The 14,413-nt window shown below is 39.2% G+C and overlaps 1 protein-coding gene across 10 annotated transcripts in view; it reads right to left on the reverse strand.

Annotated features, from left to right (window-relative positions):
• LOC147117016 (disco-interacting protein 2 homolog C) overlaps positions 1 to 14,413 on the reverse strand; it is a 597,563-nt gene that overhangs the window by 110,947 nt on the left and 472,203 nt on the right. For all 10 annotated transcript variants that reach the window (XM_085987581.1, XM_085987586.1, XM_085987582.1 and 7 more), the window contains 6 exons: positions 12,715 to 12,824; positions 10,619 to 10,721; positions 7,276 to 7,340; positions 5,048 to 5,141; positions 4,704 to 4,823; positions 513 to 627 (listed from right to left, as the gene is read on the reverse strand). In XM_085987581.1, the coding sequence (XP_085843707.1) occupies positions 513 to 627; positions 4,704 to 4,823; positions 5,048 to 5,141; positions 7,276 to 7,340; positions 10,619 to 10,721; positions 12,715 to 12,824 (607 nt within the window). The remainder of the gene's footprint in view (positions 1 to 512; positions 628 to 4,703; positions 4,824 to 5,047; positions 5,142 to 7,275; positions 7,341 to 10,618; positions 10,722 to 12,714; positions 12,825 to 14,413) is intronic.

Genomic DNA, 14,413 nt, shown 5'->3' on the forward strand with positions numbered 1-14,413 from the left:
TTTCATTGGGAAGACTCCAATTTTTATTTTGATGTCTGGAGTGCTCAATGCAGCAGTACAGATTCCAACTTTTCCACCCTTCTCATCACAACAAGGAGGAAAAAAATAACTGTTCCTTGCTGGCCTTTATGGAAAACAGGACTGAACACTTCATTCTGCTTTACCAAGCACCATATTGATTTTTCTTCAAGCAATGTTGGCAAGTGTGAAATATGTCCTCTTTTGCCTGATACAGAACAGAATTGACAGCAGCTGTGAAGGCATCTGCAGTTCAGATCCCCAGGCTAGAAAGACAGTGTGGGGCCAGGCAGGATGAAAGTGGGGGGTATTAACAGGATGAGTAATGAACTACCATGAAGTTAACATCTAAATTGGCTTGCCAATTGACAGCTACATGTTCATCTTGCAATGGCTTATCATCAAAACACTTTCTGTAGCACTAAAACAGATTAAAACCTACCTCCTCTCTTCATTACTTACTACTTTGTATGTCAAACAACTCAATGCCATACCTGCGGATAGCCACAGTAAGAGCTTCTGGTGAACTGGCACAAGGACAGATTACTTCAGGACGCAATCCTTTGCTTTGGAAGACATTAAGGAATGCGTCACAGGAAGAAATGGACCCTAATGAACAAAACATTCATGAAATATTAGAACAACTTTTAACTTTGGGGACCAATCTAAATCTCGCAATGCAAGTCCTATCCATGTATTTTTCTTTTTGCTAAGTGAGAACTAAATCCTAGGCAATTGCATAGAATTTACTTTTACAATGAGGAGGTTATTTGAAGAGGTTGAAATTTGCACAACAGTCCCAGTGGCGACCAAGACTACAACTTCCTTTATTATTCCTGTATAACCAACTCCACACCAAATAGGTTTACTCACTTGAAAACAGGCCTCCCTTTCATAATAGTAGCATATCGCAAATGAATCCCCATACTGTGACAGAATGGATCACCCTCCATCCCAGCCCACAGCTAAAATAACCATGGCACACTTCAGTCAGAACTTGCGATTTATGACTTTCACCCATAGCTGGGAAGGTTCTAGGCAGTCTGGGGCATTTCCTATAGACCTAACAAAAAAACAACCCTTAATTTAACTGCTCCCAAGGAGAAGAATGCAGATCAGCACACGAAGAGGACACAAGTCAGTAATAGCTCCCTGCCCAATGTCCAGCCCAGTACAATGTTTAATCTATTACTACTATAAATCAGGAAGGATGTGATTGCATTGGAGAGGGTGCAGAGGAGATTCACCAGGATGTTACCTGGGCTGGAGCGCTTCAGCAATAAAGAGAGACTGGACAGGCTGGGGTTGTTTTCCTTAGAGCAGAGAAGGCTGAGGGGGGACCTGATTGAGGTGTACAAAATTATGAGGGGCATAGATAGGATAGATAGAAAGGAACTTTTCCCCTTAGTAGAGGGGTCAATGACCAGGGGGCATAGTTTCAAGGTAAGGGGCAGGAGGTTCAGAGGGAATTTGAGGAAAAACTTTTTCACCCAGAGGGTGGTTGGAATCTGGAACTCACTGCCTGAAAGAGTGGTAGAGGCAGGAACCCTCACAACATTAAAGAAGCATTTAGATGAGCACTTGAAAAGCCATAGCATACAAGGCTACAGACCAAGAGCTAGAAAATGGGATTAAAATAGACAGGGCTTGATGGCTGGCGCGGACACGATGGGCCGAAGGGCCTCTTTCTGTGCTGTATAACTCTATGACTCTATAAATCAGTGTAGGCAAGGACATAAGGGTAGATACAGTTGCAAAAAATAATTTGTTTCAGCTAGCATTAGTTTTATATACAATTTTAGTAACTTAGTTTTAATTATGATTTTTTTAGTTAACAGAAATTAATGGCCCAGAAATTCGGGTCTCCACGGGTGAGTACGCACTGGGTACTCACCTGTAGGCCCAACGAAAGTGCTGGTTTTGTGCAAGGAAGGGGTTCAGAGGTTGAATGCGTGCACCGGAGAGGCAGCGAGTGCACCTGGAACTTACATTTTTTTCCCCAGGTTTCTCCGGGGGGGGGGGGGGGGGGGGGTGGTGGGCAAGTCTCCAGGAGTTACACTTTTAAAAAGCAGGCACAAGGCCTGCTTTTAACAAGGTAAGTGGTGAATTAATTAAAATTAAAACATTTTTTCCACAGGTTTATTATTTTTAAATACTTTAAAGAAAGGTAAGTTTATTTTTAGCCCCGTTAGAAAATGTAATCAATTTTTTCAAAAATTTAAATTATTGTTTAAAATAGTTATTTTATGTAATTTATAGTTATTTTAAAAACGTAATTAAAAAAAAAAATTATTTGAAGTTTTAGTTATGTTTTGGGGCTTATAGTATTTGTAGTTTTGACAGCTCTTCCTGTCAATTTTATGAATGGGCATTTCCCTGCTACCATTGGCTCTCCATGGCCCACGTGATCCCAGGGGACGCTTTGAACTAACTGCGCCCCTGGGATAATGCAAGCACTGCGCGCCGGCAGTTGGAGGCAGCCCAGGATCAGAATCCCACGCGGGCCCACAGCACAACGGCCGGCGCGCTAGGTAAGTGCAGGTCGGAGGCTTACACCTGCGGGTAGCCTCCAACCCGAATTTCTGGGCCATTTATTTTTCATTAATGATATTAGTTATCGTTTTAGTTTACAAAATTCACACAACCCCTCCGCCCAACTGAATTGATTGGGACATAGTCAAGCTAATTGTTCATTTTGAAGAAAGAAATTATATTTATACAGCATCTTATCACATCCTTGGATTTCCCAAAGTGCTTTACAACCAATGGATTATGTTTGGCGCGCAGTCGCCAGAGGCAAATGTAGCAAAAAGGTGAAAAGAAGTAATCAAACCAAAGGCGAACGAAATGTTGGCCTTTCTCTCAGGGGGGTTAGTAATACAAGAGAGGAAGTTATGCTTCAGTTGTGTAGAGCCTTGGTCAGACCCCATCTGGAGCGCTGCGTTGAGTTTTGGGCACAGAGCCTCAGGAAATATTGGCGGGGGGTACAGGTACAGCACAGATTCACCAGAATGGAATCAGAATGGTAAAATTATGAGGACAGATTGCATAAACTTGGTTTGTATTTAAAGTTCTAAAGTACTGCTCAGTTGTATATTTCATTCCTCCTTGAAAATACCATGGTTTGAATATTTAAATTAAATCATCGCAAGTGCAATTGTAAACTAAGTTGAATATAATTTTCACTATAATCTATACAAGTAGATTTTGTTAGCCTCACCGGCAAAAACCGAGCCAAACAATTCATCCGGTGGAAAACTGAATGTAATTAGTATTTCTAGTCACTGCCGGTGAAATAAACTGATAATTTCTACATCGATACCCTAGTTTCTAAATGCAGAAAGCATCCCCCCAATGCGTGTTATGCCTCAGCCTTAGAAGAGCACCTCTTGCATCGCCTATTCCACCCACTGTCCTGGTGGTCCCCTCTGAATGAGATATTCAACTTAGTGCCAATTGCACCAAACTATGGGCAGCACTGTGCTGATGAAACTGCCCAAATCCACTCGTCCCACAGCAGTCAGGGAGTGAAGACTGCCACCCCATCAGTTTGGGCGGGGGTCTAACCATGACCCGGAGAAAGAAAGACTTGCATTTATATAGCGCCTTTCATGATCACCGGACGTCTCAAAGCGCTTTGAAGTGGAGTCACTGTTGTAATGTGGGAAACGCTGCAGCCAATTTGCGCACAGCAAGGTCCCACAAACAGCAATGTGATAATGATCAGATAAGCTTTTTTAGTGATGTTGGTTGAGGGATAAATATTGGCCAGGACACCGGGGATAACTCCCCTGCTCTTCTTCGAAATAGTGCCGCGGGATCTTTTACGTCCACCTGAGGGGGACGTCTCATTCAAAAGGTGACACCTCCAACAGTGCGGCCCTCCCTCAGTACTGCACTGGAGTGTCAGCCTAGCTTTATGTGCTCAAGTCTCTGGAGTGGGACCCACAACCTTCTGACTCAGAGGTGAGTGTGCTACCCACTGAGCCACAGCTGACACTGTAAAAGTGAAAAGACAGTGCTGCAACCTACATTACAACAGTGACTACACTTCAAAAAGTACTTCACTGACTGTCAAACACTTTGGGATGTCCGGTGGCCGTGAAAGGCCATGAGTCTGTCCAGCTCACTGCATTAACTTAACCCACACACCCCACCCCGCCACCACCCCAAGCTACTGTAATATATTTTTAGTTCAACCGCTAACATCTTTCCAATAAATTGCGAATTGCACGGATTTAGAAACAGAAAAAAAATTATGCAAAAAAGAGTTAATGGGTGAATTAAAAATAGCTCAGATAGCATTAAACCCACATTATTGAAAACCTATAGTAATTTTCACCAGATTTTAAGATTAGAGATGGTTCATTTTTACATTTCAGTTTAACATCATGATGAAATAATACTCAGGTGAGATTATATACAAAATAATCCTAGTTGATGAAGTATTTTGCAAATTCAGAGATTTCTACAGTTAAGTGCAGTATTTTGTTAGCACTTTCTACTCTCACACTAGGTGACAACACTTGAAATCACAGGTGACTATACTGAAGTGCTCTTGAAAGCATCCTTCGCACTACTCTAAATACTGCATTGGAGTTAAAATGTTGCAAGCTACAGATCAAATGATTTATGCTGCATTTTGTTTTAAAACAACAGGATTAATAAAGGAGGCAGCTACTTACAAGGGTTGGCTCCATCTGCGACAATTAGCATCCGTAGCGAGGTGAGGTTAATGTCTCGCTGGTCTCTGTGTGCCACCAAGGCCCAGTGCATGTCCCTCGACTTCACACAAGCCACTTTAGCTGGAATTACATGGAATTAAATCATTCGCTCAGAATTCGCTCTTAATTTTAAAATAAAACCCAAATCTTAGCGTTCCTTTGCACAGGTTTGATCAGAATGCAACTTTGTTACATCAACAATCAAAACTAAAAAGTGCTCTTATATTCGATCAATGAAAACACAGGAGTAATACTCAATCACATTCCCTTTAAACAACTCCTTCTGCATAATTAACAGTACTTACCCTTATATGCATAGACTTTTTGTATCCATGAAAGGGGGTTCACCTTCATTAATGAATATGGAATACTGATAACGTGCATCATGTTCATAACGCTCTGAGGGGGAAAGTAAAACACAATAAGAAAATATTCCACTTAGAAATACAATTTTTGTTTCATAAATATGCATTTCAGATTCATAATACATTTTATCATAATTGTACTAAACCACCATTCTCTGCACAATTGTTAAGCACTTGCAAATTGTCACCAGCATTAGAATCATTAAGAATGTTTAACCAGAGCAATCCAGTGTAATAAAACAATGATAGAAATTGATCTATTTTATTGGTAGCCATTTGACATGCATGTTTTCGAAATAAGGCAACTTGCCAAAACATGTCATGTCATGGCCCTAGATCACAAGCTGAGGCCACTGAACATTCTTTGTTCTTCCTGGTTTATTGCATTGTTAAATACAATTATCTCAACCCACTTTTACCTGAAAATTAAGGGAATTAATGCGTAGCTAATCTCCAAATAGTAAGAATCTCTCGCCAACTGGATTTTTGAATGGGAGCTGCGCTATAGCCATTAAGCTAATTATGTTTCAAACTGCAGTTCATCTTTCAATAAAACAAGCAAGCCACTTAATAGTTATTGCCTTTTCTAAATTCACCAATAGAGCTTTTTCCAATTCTATACACAATCTGGGGACACAAAATGTGAGTACAAGATATAAGTGTGGGCGGTAAGGAACCTGATAGTACTTTACGTGTTGGGCACATAACAACCGTCATTACACTTCAATAGTTGTTCATTGCGTGCAGCGGCTTTTATCAAGTCAAAATGATGCAACGTAAATGTTGCAAAGCACTTTAGACAATGCATCACTGCTGGAGTGTAGGGAAAGGTGACATGGCTGCACAGGCCTGTGCGATGCAATCTTTTAAATCTTCATTTCCACCTTTCTCTTTTTTTTATACCATGCCATCGGCAGAAAAAAATCATGTATGGAGGACATCACCTTCTCATGTAAAGCACCCACTCTGAATTCTCTTCAGTTTGCCTTCCAGCCATGCCATTTTGGCATGTGATTGAAAGTGCTGCTGCCTACAACTCAACTAAAATCCAGATTGTTGACCAAAGATCAAATTTAATGAAGCAGTTGAATATTGATTATGAAAATCTAAACACAATGATAATGAAAGCTGTTTGTAACTTATAATGCACAAATAATAACTGTAGTTGAGTTAAAGTAACGACTGGAGGGTTAGAAAAATGGCTGCCATTGTCTTGTAATGATAAAACCCAAACCTATGATCATTCAAGGTCACAGGGACAGAAGAGCACAGGAAGAGGAAATTTGGCCCATCGAGTCTGCTCTGCCATTTTTACGAGTAAAAGTTACTTATATAAATATAATAAAAGTGACACCTATTGCCTGGAAATTAAAATGTCTGTGCATCTTGTACCCAGGAGCTAGCTCTGTGTATAAACAGTGTTGCTGTGAGAAGGAAAACACTGACAAGAAAAGAGAAGCTGGCAGAATTGAAAATGTGAGGAGCTGACCGACACGTTAAGCTGCCGAGTACTCTTCACCTAGAAAATGAAGAGGGTAAATATTTATTAATTAATGTAGTGATGCAATTAGTTTAACTATGAAAATGTAGCTCCTTATTCAGTTTTGAATATATTTTAATAGTCTGGAAGTCATTTGTGTATCTCCTTTTGCAGCTAGGCTGTGGAAACCATAGATACATAAAATTGCAGAGTCTACAGTACAAAAACTGGTCCAAAGGGTCTATGTATTCCACATGAGCCGCCTCCCACTCTAATTACTCTGGTTAAGGAGACAATAATTTATTTGGGGACACTAAGCAATGCCTTAGTTCAAATCACATATCCAAAGGACACCACCCCTCATCTCCAAAACTTCACTGAGGTATTAGCATTAGAATTTCTGAAAGAAATTAGATTGAAGGATATGGTGAGAAAGTAGGTAAAGTAGTGCTGATCTCTGGGAGAAGGGGGGGGGGGGGGGGGGAAGAACAGGCTTGTTGGACCGAATGGCCTATTCCTGTTCTGAAAAATTCTTATGTTCTCATAATGCAAGATCAATTCTCTCAGTCAGATAAAACCTACAACCAGCTGGTAGAAGCCTTCCAACAAGTGCATCTGCTGAATACATAGTTTTACATGTTAGACTTGCTATTTATATAGAAAATATATATATAGGAAAAGGTCTTACCGTAAGAATACCATGCCACAAGCCAACATCTTTCTTAAAATCCAATACATTCACAATGGTTTCCGCTGTTTAAGACAGACAAGACTTTCTCAGTTAAAATAAAGCTTTAAGGGAAAAAAAGCAGCGGGTATATTCCTCTAAATTTCATTTCAAATCTAAATGTTACTTCTTAAATGTTTTTCCCTCCAATTTTCTATCCATACCAATCCTCTTCTGAAGGAAGATATGCGGTCAGAGACTGGCAGCTCTTAGTTAAACGGTCGTTGTTCATGTGTGAAGCTGGACGGGGGTATGATTCAACAATAGTTCCGTTACAGCCAAGGGTAACCCAGTTCCTGTTCCACAGTCACTAGCATATCCATTGACAGAGAAAGTCACTGAATGATCACAACATATTTTTCCTTTGTTTGCCTGGGAACAGTGAGGAACCAATGTGGTGGCTCTCCTGCCTCACCACTTGAGACTGGCTAACTCAACCACAAAGCAAGGATTGAACTGGGTCTTTTTTTAAATTCATTGGATGTGGACGTCACTGGCAAGGCATTTATTGCCCATTCCTTCTCAACTGTCCCTCTGCTTAGCAAGCCATTCAAGAGTCAACCACATTGCTGTGGGTCTGGAGTCACATATAGGCAGGATGGCAGATTTCCTTCCCTAAAGGACATTAGTGAACCAGATGGGTTTTTACGACAATCCGGTAATTTCATGGTCTCCATTACGGATACTAGCTTTTTTTATTCCAGATTTATATAATTGAATTTAAATTCCACAGCTGCGGTGGTGAGAGATTTGAACTCGCGTCTCTGGATCAGGCCTCTGGATTACTAGTTCAGTAACATTACCACTCTGCTACCGTACCCCGTCTGTATGGCGCAGTACCAGCACATGATGCATTCAACATCAGCCACTGGGAAGGGCAGTTCCTATGTATTTTGATTCACAGTATCTGAGAGATATGATGTTAAAACAGAAGCTTTCGTAAGAATTTTCCCCATTATCTGTTATTCCTTTACTAGAACATTCCAGGATAAGGCTCCAGAGTGCAGGCATTAAAAACATAGCTCTCCAATTAGAATGAGAATACGTATTGTGTCCTGCCTCCTGATTGGAGATGCTATTTCTCACATTTCAGACAAGAGTTGATGATGTAACCAGAGACCCCCCCCAACCTCCCCCACCACTCAACAGTTTGCATGAGAATCCCTCCACCACTGGACACAGTCAAGGCACAGAATTTTAAAACCAGCCTCTCTGGTAAGAGAATGACATTAATAGCAATGATTTGTAAAAGTGTTAATTCCTTGTTGGGGTTTGGTGACACAGTAGCCTCGCCCGAGTGGTCAGTATTGGTGTACAAATCTCGACGGTGCCTGTCCGCAGGTCAATCTACCACAGAGGCAGCTTGTGCCCTTGCTTGACCTCCACATGTGCACTCTCAGCAGGGGTCACGAGCAGCAGCCCTGTTCTATTTTCCTCTCCCTAATCCAGCCCTTCTGAGTTCACCTAACTCTGCACATACCAAAGATGAACCTGTGACCTCTGGATAAACTTGCTGAGCACTGTAATTATTTTTAAAGACTACTTATGCACCATTTATTTTTGGTAGTCATATGTACTTCAGCTAGATTTTTCTCATTTATTTTGAAGTATCAGGGATGATTTAAATTCGTTTCGGAGGGTAGTGATTTTAAAGAAGACTTCAAAATAATGCCAATGCTTTGAGCATATGCATTGGGATTGGCAGTTTCTTGAAAGAGATGCTCATTTTCTGCAAACTACTATTCCCAATGTGTATTTTTATTTATACAATATTCATGCAAGTATTCTTGGTTTAATTACCAATAATTGTGAATTAAAGTTAGGCATTTGATTTATATGGGGGCTTCATGCATTTGCACGTGATGTTAATGCATCATTAAGTTCCAGTGGTCACTCATAGAAGTATAAACCACTACACATAAATTAACTGTCAGCTGTATAGTTCATGAATTATTCAGCATTATTTTGACACCTCAGTGTGTCATTCTTCATAAAAATCACTGTGGCACCAGATTACTGTAAATATTTTATTAAGTTTAGTAACAATAGGGGCTAAAAATAACACTATTGAGTCAAGAGAGACTCAAAACTGAACTAATGAACACTACAAGGAAGAATTTATGTCATTCAGAACGTGCTATGGAATTTTTCAAAGGAGTTACACTGCAAATCCCTAATACTTTCAAGTAGACAGGGACGGTGATCTCCCAAGAGAGGGCATGTCACTTGAATTTCCTGTTCATTATTGATTTAAAGTCAACCCTAACAGGTGCCAATAAATGTCACATTACAACTCCAAAGAACTGACCTTCAAAACTGCAGGACCGAGAAATTACCCAATTCACATTTGCATAACGTTAGCTATTCTATATCATTCTAAAATTACCTTCACACATTGAGGAACGGCAACATTTAAAAAAATAATTTCCATATTAGAGATGACTAATTTTCGGTTAGCAATACGTTTCAGTAAGGTCTCCAGATTCAGTCGCAAATGAGAACAGCAGATCGGCGAGACATTATGAACATTAATCAATGCATTTGTTACTGGCCTGCAATTTAATCAGATCGAGACCTTCTGTTGTTCTAAGAATCAAGTCTGGGTTTTTCTTGGTGTTTCTTATTTTGCCAATTCCCCCCCCCACCCCCTCTCCTAAAGACATTGGCTTGTGCTGACATACAGTTTCGCAGCACTAGTTTGTCCTCTGGTATCCTGCCCAAATGGCCATTCTTTATCTGAGCAGAGACAGCGAGTGAGTGTTGGCAGGGTATTCGACAGCGATGATACACAGCTGATCCTGATCTCAGCCAGTATTGACACGTGCGCTTTCCAGCAAGTGTCACCACAAGCAATCAGGAATGGGAACTCAAAATAATATATCCCTCCTTAACCTAACAAGACTGAAGTGTCCAAACTGGCAGTTTCCTACTGTTTCAATGCTCACAAATATGAAAGCAAAGTTAAAAATGTAAGAATGTACACAATGAGATGGAAACAGAAGAAGTGATGGGAAGGGGGTAAGGAACGAGGAGGAGCATTGCAAAAGTATAACATGTGATGATCAAAATTAGTAAAACTCCCTCACCCAGACAAATGATCCACACAATCTATATCTCATTTTTCCCCAGTTTGTCAATATGGTAAGTTAAAATGAAAATCTGCTGCTCAATATTGAAACAGCCAAAACGTAAAGGTCCACCATTTCATTGCAAGGACATCTGTAGCTCATCACTTATACAACGCAGTTACATTGCAGCCAATATTTTACTTACTGCAAGTATGAAAAGGGAAAGAAACCCTTACCTTCTGTATACGCACAGGCCTGAGTCAGAGCCTGACAATGGGTCAGGAGTGCAATTCGTGTCACAGTCACACCTAGCACGCTGCCATCTTTACATGTCTTGTACTAGTAATAAAACAGACCAACACAGTTGAAGTGGTTGCGCTCACAGAGTGCACTGTATTTTGAAGATATGTTACCAGATATTTTTCCCATCATTTAACAATGTAGGAAGAGTTAGGACCAAGAAATGGCCATTACAGCAATTGAAACTAATCCTTCCAGTACGCCAACTCTTCCATTATTGCATTCGGTGGCATATTGCCCATATTTTATGTCTCTACTGTGCTCCTTGGCATATTATTCCAAAAACTGATCTTCCGTTAAGTAAGCAAATTATTAAGTAATATTTGGTTTAAATTTACTTTTCTGTACAAATCATACTCAACAGTGTCTGAAATGTCCCAAGTACATTTAATGTAATTCTTCATAATTCCCTCTACACCACAACATGGATTGCACTAAATTGCTTCATCCTGAGTTCTTGCATGTTTTGAATGCAGTATCAGTCATTTCCAGAAGCAACTAGGCAATAGAAAAACTAATCTCAAAATCTTGGGCTCAGCATTGGGTTTTCTTGTACCCAAGAACCTTGGGATGTTTGGTTGCGTTGAAGGCACTTTATAAATGCAAGTTGTTGCTGTAAAAGTAGCAAGTGTAACCACAACAAAATGCAGCAATTTTTTTTTTTTTTTTTTAAACTCAACCCAAAATAATCAACCCCACCTTCACTGAATGCGCCAAACCGTTTTTATTTACAAAGCTGCAATAATACAAATGATAATGCCTCTGATGTTACAATGGCTTGGCTACTTCCCTCTACCTGAAAATAAAAATAAAAACCAACGCATTCAAAGCTTGAGATTTAAACTGTTAAATTAATTTTAATTGATGTTGTTTAAATACCACCTCTAATTTTCTGTTCAGTAGCGTTTCATGGTCTTTCCACTGTGATATCATTCAGAACTGGAGTCTTATTTTACTGTTGCAATTTCAATTTTTTGATTGCAGAGATATTCCAGGCCTTGAAATAGGCTTCAGTAATTATCGCAATATGAAATGTCTAAGTGAGGACTGTTCGTTTGTTTCTTTTTGACCGTAATGCTTCTGGAGTCTCCGCCTTCTCCCTCCCCAACCCAATGCTGTCCTCACTGAACAGCAGGCAGACAAGAATGAAAGTCCAGCCTGTAAGCATGTTCAGGATGTTCGTCAATTCCACTGCTTAGCTGACACAGCAGCGTGCCAAGGGAAACTTTCAGTTTTCCCTCTCTTGCCCCTCTTTAAGCCCGAAGGCAAATACCCATTTATTGATGCTGCAATTTGTACTCGGGCGTGAATTTCCTCAGGGTTTCTCCTGCTCCGCCACTGCAACTTCAGCAGAAACCTCATTTACGAGCTGAAGTTACAGCAGCAGGGTGGGAAAAGCCCCAAGGAAATTCACCTTACATGTCGCACACCGAGACTCCCATTATGAGTACGGGTCATATTTTATTCCAGGCTCCCTTATTTTACTGGACTGTTGTATGATCTGCTGACCATTTTATATTGCAACGTGGAAAGCGTGCTCAATTTAATATCCCAAAATTTACCCCAGCCTAAGGAGAGCCCATTATGAAGTCGGTATGCATAGCTTTACTGATCCAATAAGTTGAGACTGCTATATGTTTGCCATAAACAAAAAGTGATTGCCATACTGATTTCAAATTCTGAATGGCAACATTAATTTATATTGGTAAGTATTTTACAGCCTGTGACTACAGAGCTAAAATGTAAGATAATACTGGCTCAACCAACCAACTGTTAAGTCTACACCTTGTAAATTTAGTCTAATCATCATATGCATTGATTCAAAACCGAATATAAATAATTATACAACACTATTAGTGGATAAACTGCAGTAAATTAAGTTACTTTTATATAAGTATCTTTGAAATATCTTAAAAGATACCAACCCTTACTCGATTTTAAGCACATACAAATGACAAGTTATGAATTACATTCATTAATCAAGTCAATTATTTATGAAACTTTTTTGTTTCTAGATTTCAGTTCCTCTCACCTCAATGTATGCAGTGTCATTGTTTGCATCCTTGATGTGAGGGAACCAATCCCGAGGAGGCTTAGACAGGTGCTTAGATTCTGTTACAAACCACAGCAACCGTGGCCAACCTAAAAAAAAAAAACGACAAAAAGTAAAATCAGCTCATCGTAGGGTGAAGTGAGCTATTCCAAATGAAGTGAGCTAGCACCTCTCTCAGCAGTACAAGCCTTTACAGAGATTTAAGCCACGTGCTCCCTTGACATTAAGAAGCTATGGTTCGGATTCAGCCAGTATTCTCTTATTTTTGTGCAACTGCAAGAAGTTTGTTTGCAGGATGAGTTTGAATCCAATTGTTTTATTGATATATTTGTCTAGATCATAGTCATTTAGCAAATTAGACTAATCTATTAAAAAAAAAATTGTTTTAAGTAGAACGATAAATTTATCTAAACCTTAAGGCACAGACTATATTTTTACGATAGCTGAGTCCATATAAATGATAATTGCAGTGTTTCATATGGCAACTTTTTTCTAATTATTTAATTTATTTTTGAATTTTAATTAATACAAATTTTCCTCCATCCAATTTTTTCAAAAATAAATTTCGAACCCACAGGACCTCAAAAAATGATTTCAAAACATCTGGATTAATAGCTCAACAATTCATTCATTTTAAATCTCACTTGGAGTTAAACTCTTGCTAAATAGTCTCCTGATGGGCTATCATAACAGTAACAGCCATATATGAGAGTCTGAAAGATTACCAAATTATAAAATATATATGTTCTAAAAAATAAAATATATAATTCATGGAATATATTGTAATAGCTTATTCACCAGAACAATGCAGTTCAATCGTATTTTGACCTCAACTTTTTCATTTAATAACTACAGAATATATTCATAGTCTGTACAGATCATTGAAATAAAAAAAATTGAACCATAGCAGACTTCCTACAAAGAGTTCTTAAATGTAATGTCTTTAAGATACAGTCATCAGGGAAATATGCATAGAAATGCACTTTACACACAAATACAGAACAGGGATGTCAATTCAAGAGACTATGTCCAGGTATAAATCACTGAGCACTTGGAACTCAGGTTTAGCATGGGTTAGATGCAGAGTAAAGCTTCCTCTACTCTGTCCCAACAATGAGTATTAGATCCAACTGCAGACAGCACAACCTTACATACTCAAGTGAAATTCTAATTTGACATAGCTGTATTAGCAAATCCTCATGGCTTCTGAATAAGGCTGTCAATTACTGTTAAATTATGAACAGTTTTGTGGTTGGACGTGTGCCCAGTAAACAACTGGACTGAGAATGCCAGTATTAATTTTACTTAGAACTCTTCCAGCCAAAGAAGAGACTTTGATCCCATCAGTTTAGGGTGGGTTTAAAGCTTGGCCCCCCCAGAGGTGAAGGGACAGTGTTTTAACCCACGCCACTACCTCAATCCCAAAAATATTGGCCTGGAAATTGCACAATATTAGCTAAACACTCAATGTATATTCATATGAGATTCATCTAACCACTACTTCAATAATGGCATTGAAATATTTGTTTTAAATGGGTTAATATCTGTTAAAAGTGAACAAAAGAATTTGATGCAAATGCATGAGGTGCTCATACAGCGCAAATTCTAGACTGCATGTTCAAATTTCTTTTACATGTTTTTGTGTAATAATGATTGTTGAATTTCAAATTTAATTGAA

The sequence above is a fragment of the Somniosus microcephalus genome, chromosome 5 (assembly GCF_052327205.1).
Source record: "Somniosus microcephalus isolate GS21.2 chromosome 5, FLI_Smic_1.0, whole genome shotgun sequence".
In the NCBI taxonomy this organism is placed as follows: domain Eukaryota; kingdom Metazoa; phylum Chordata; class Chondrichthyes; order Squaliformes; family Somniosidae; genus Somniosus; species Somniosus microcephalus.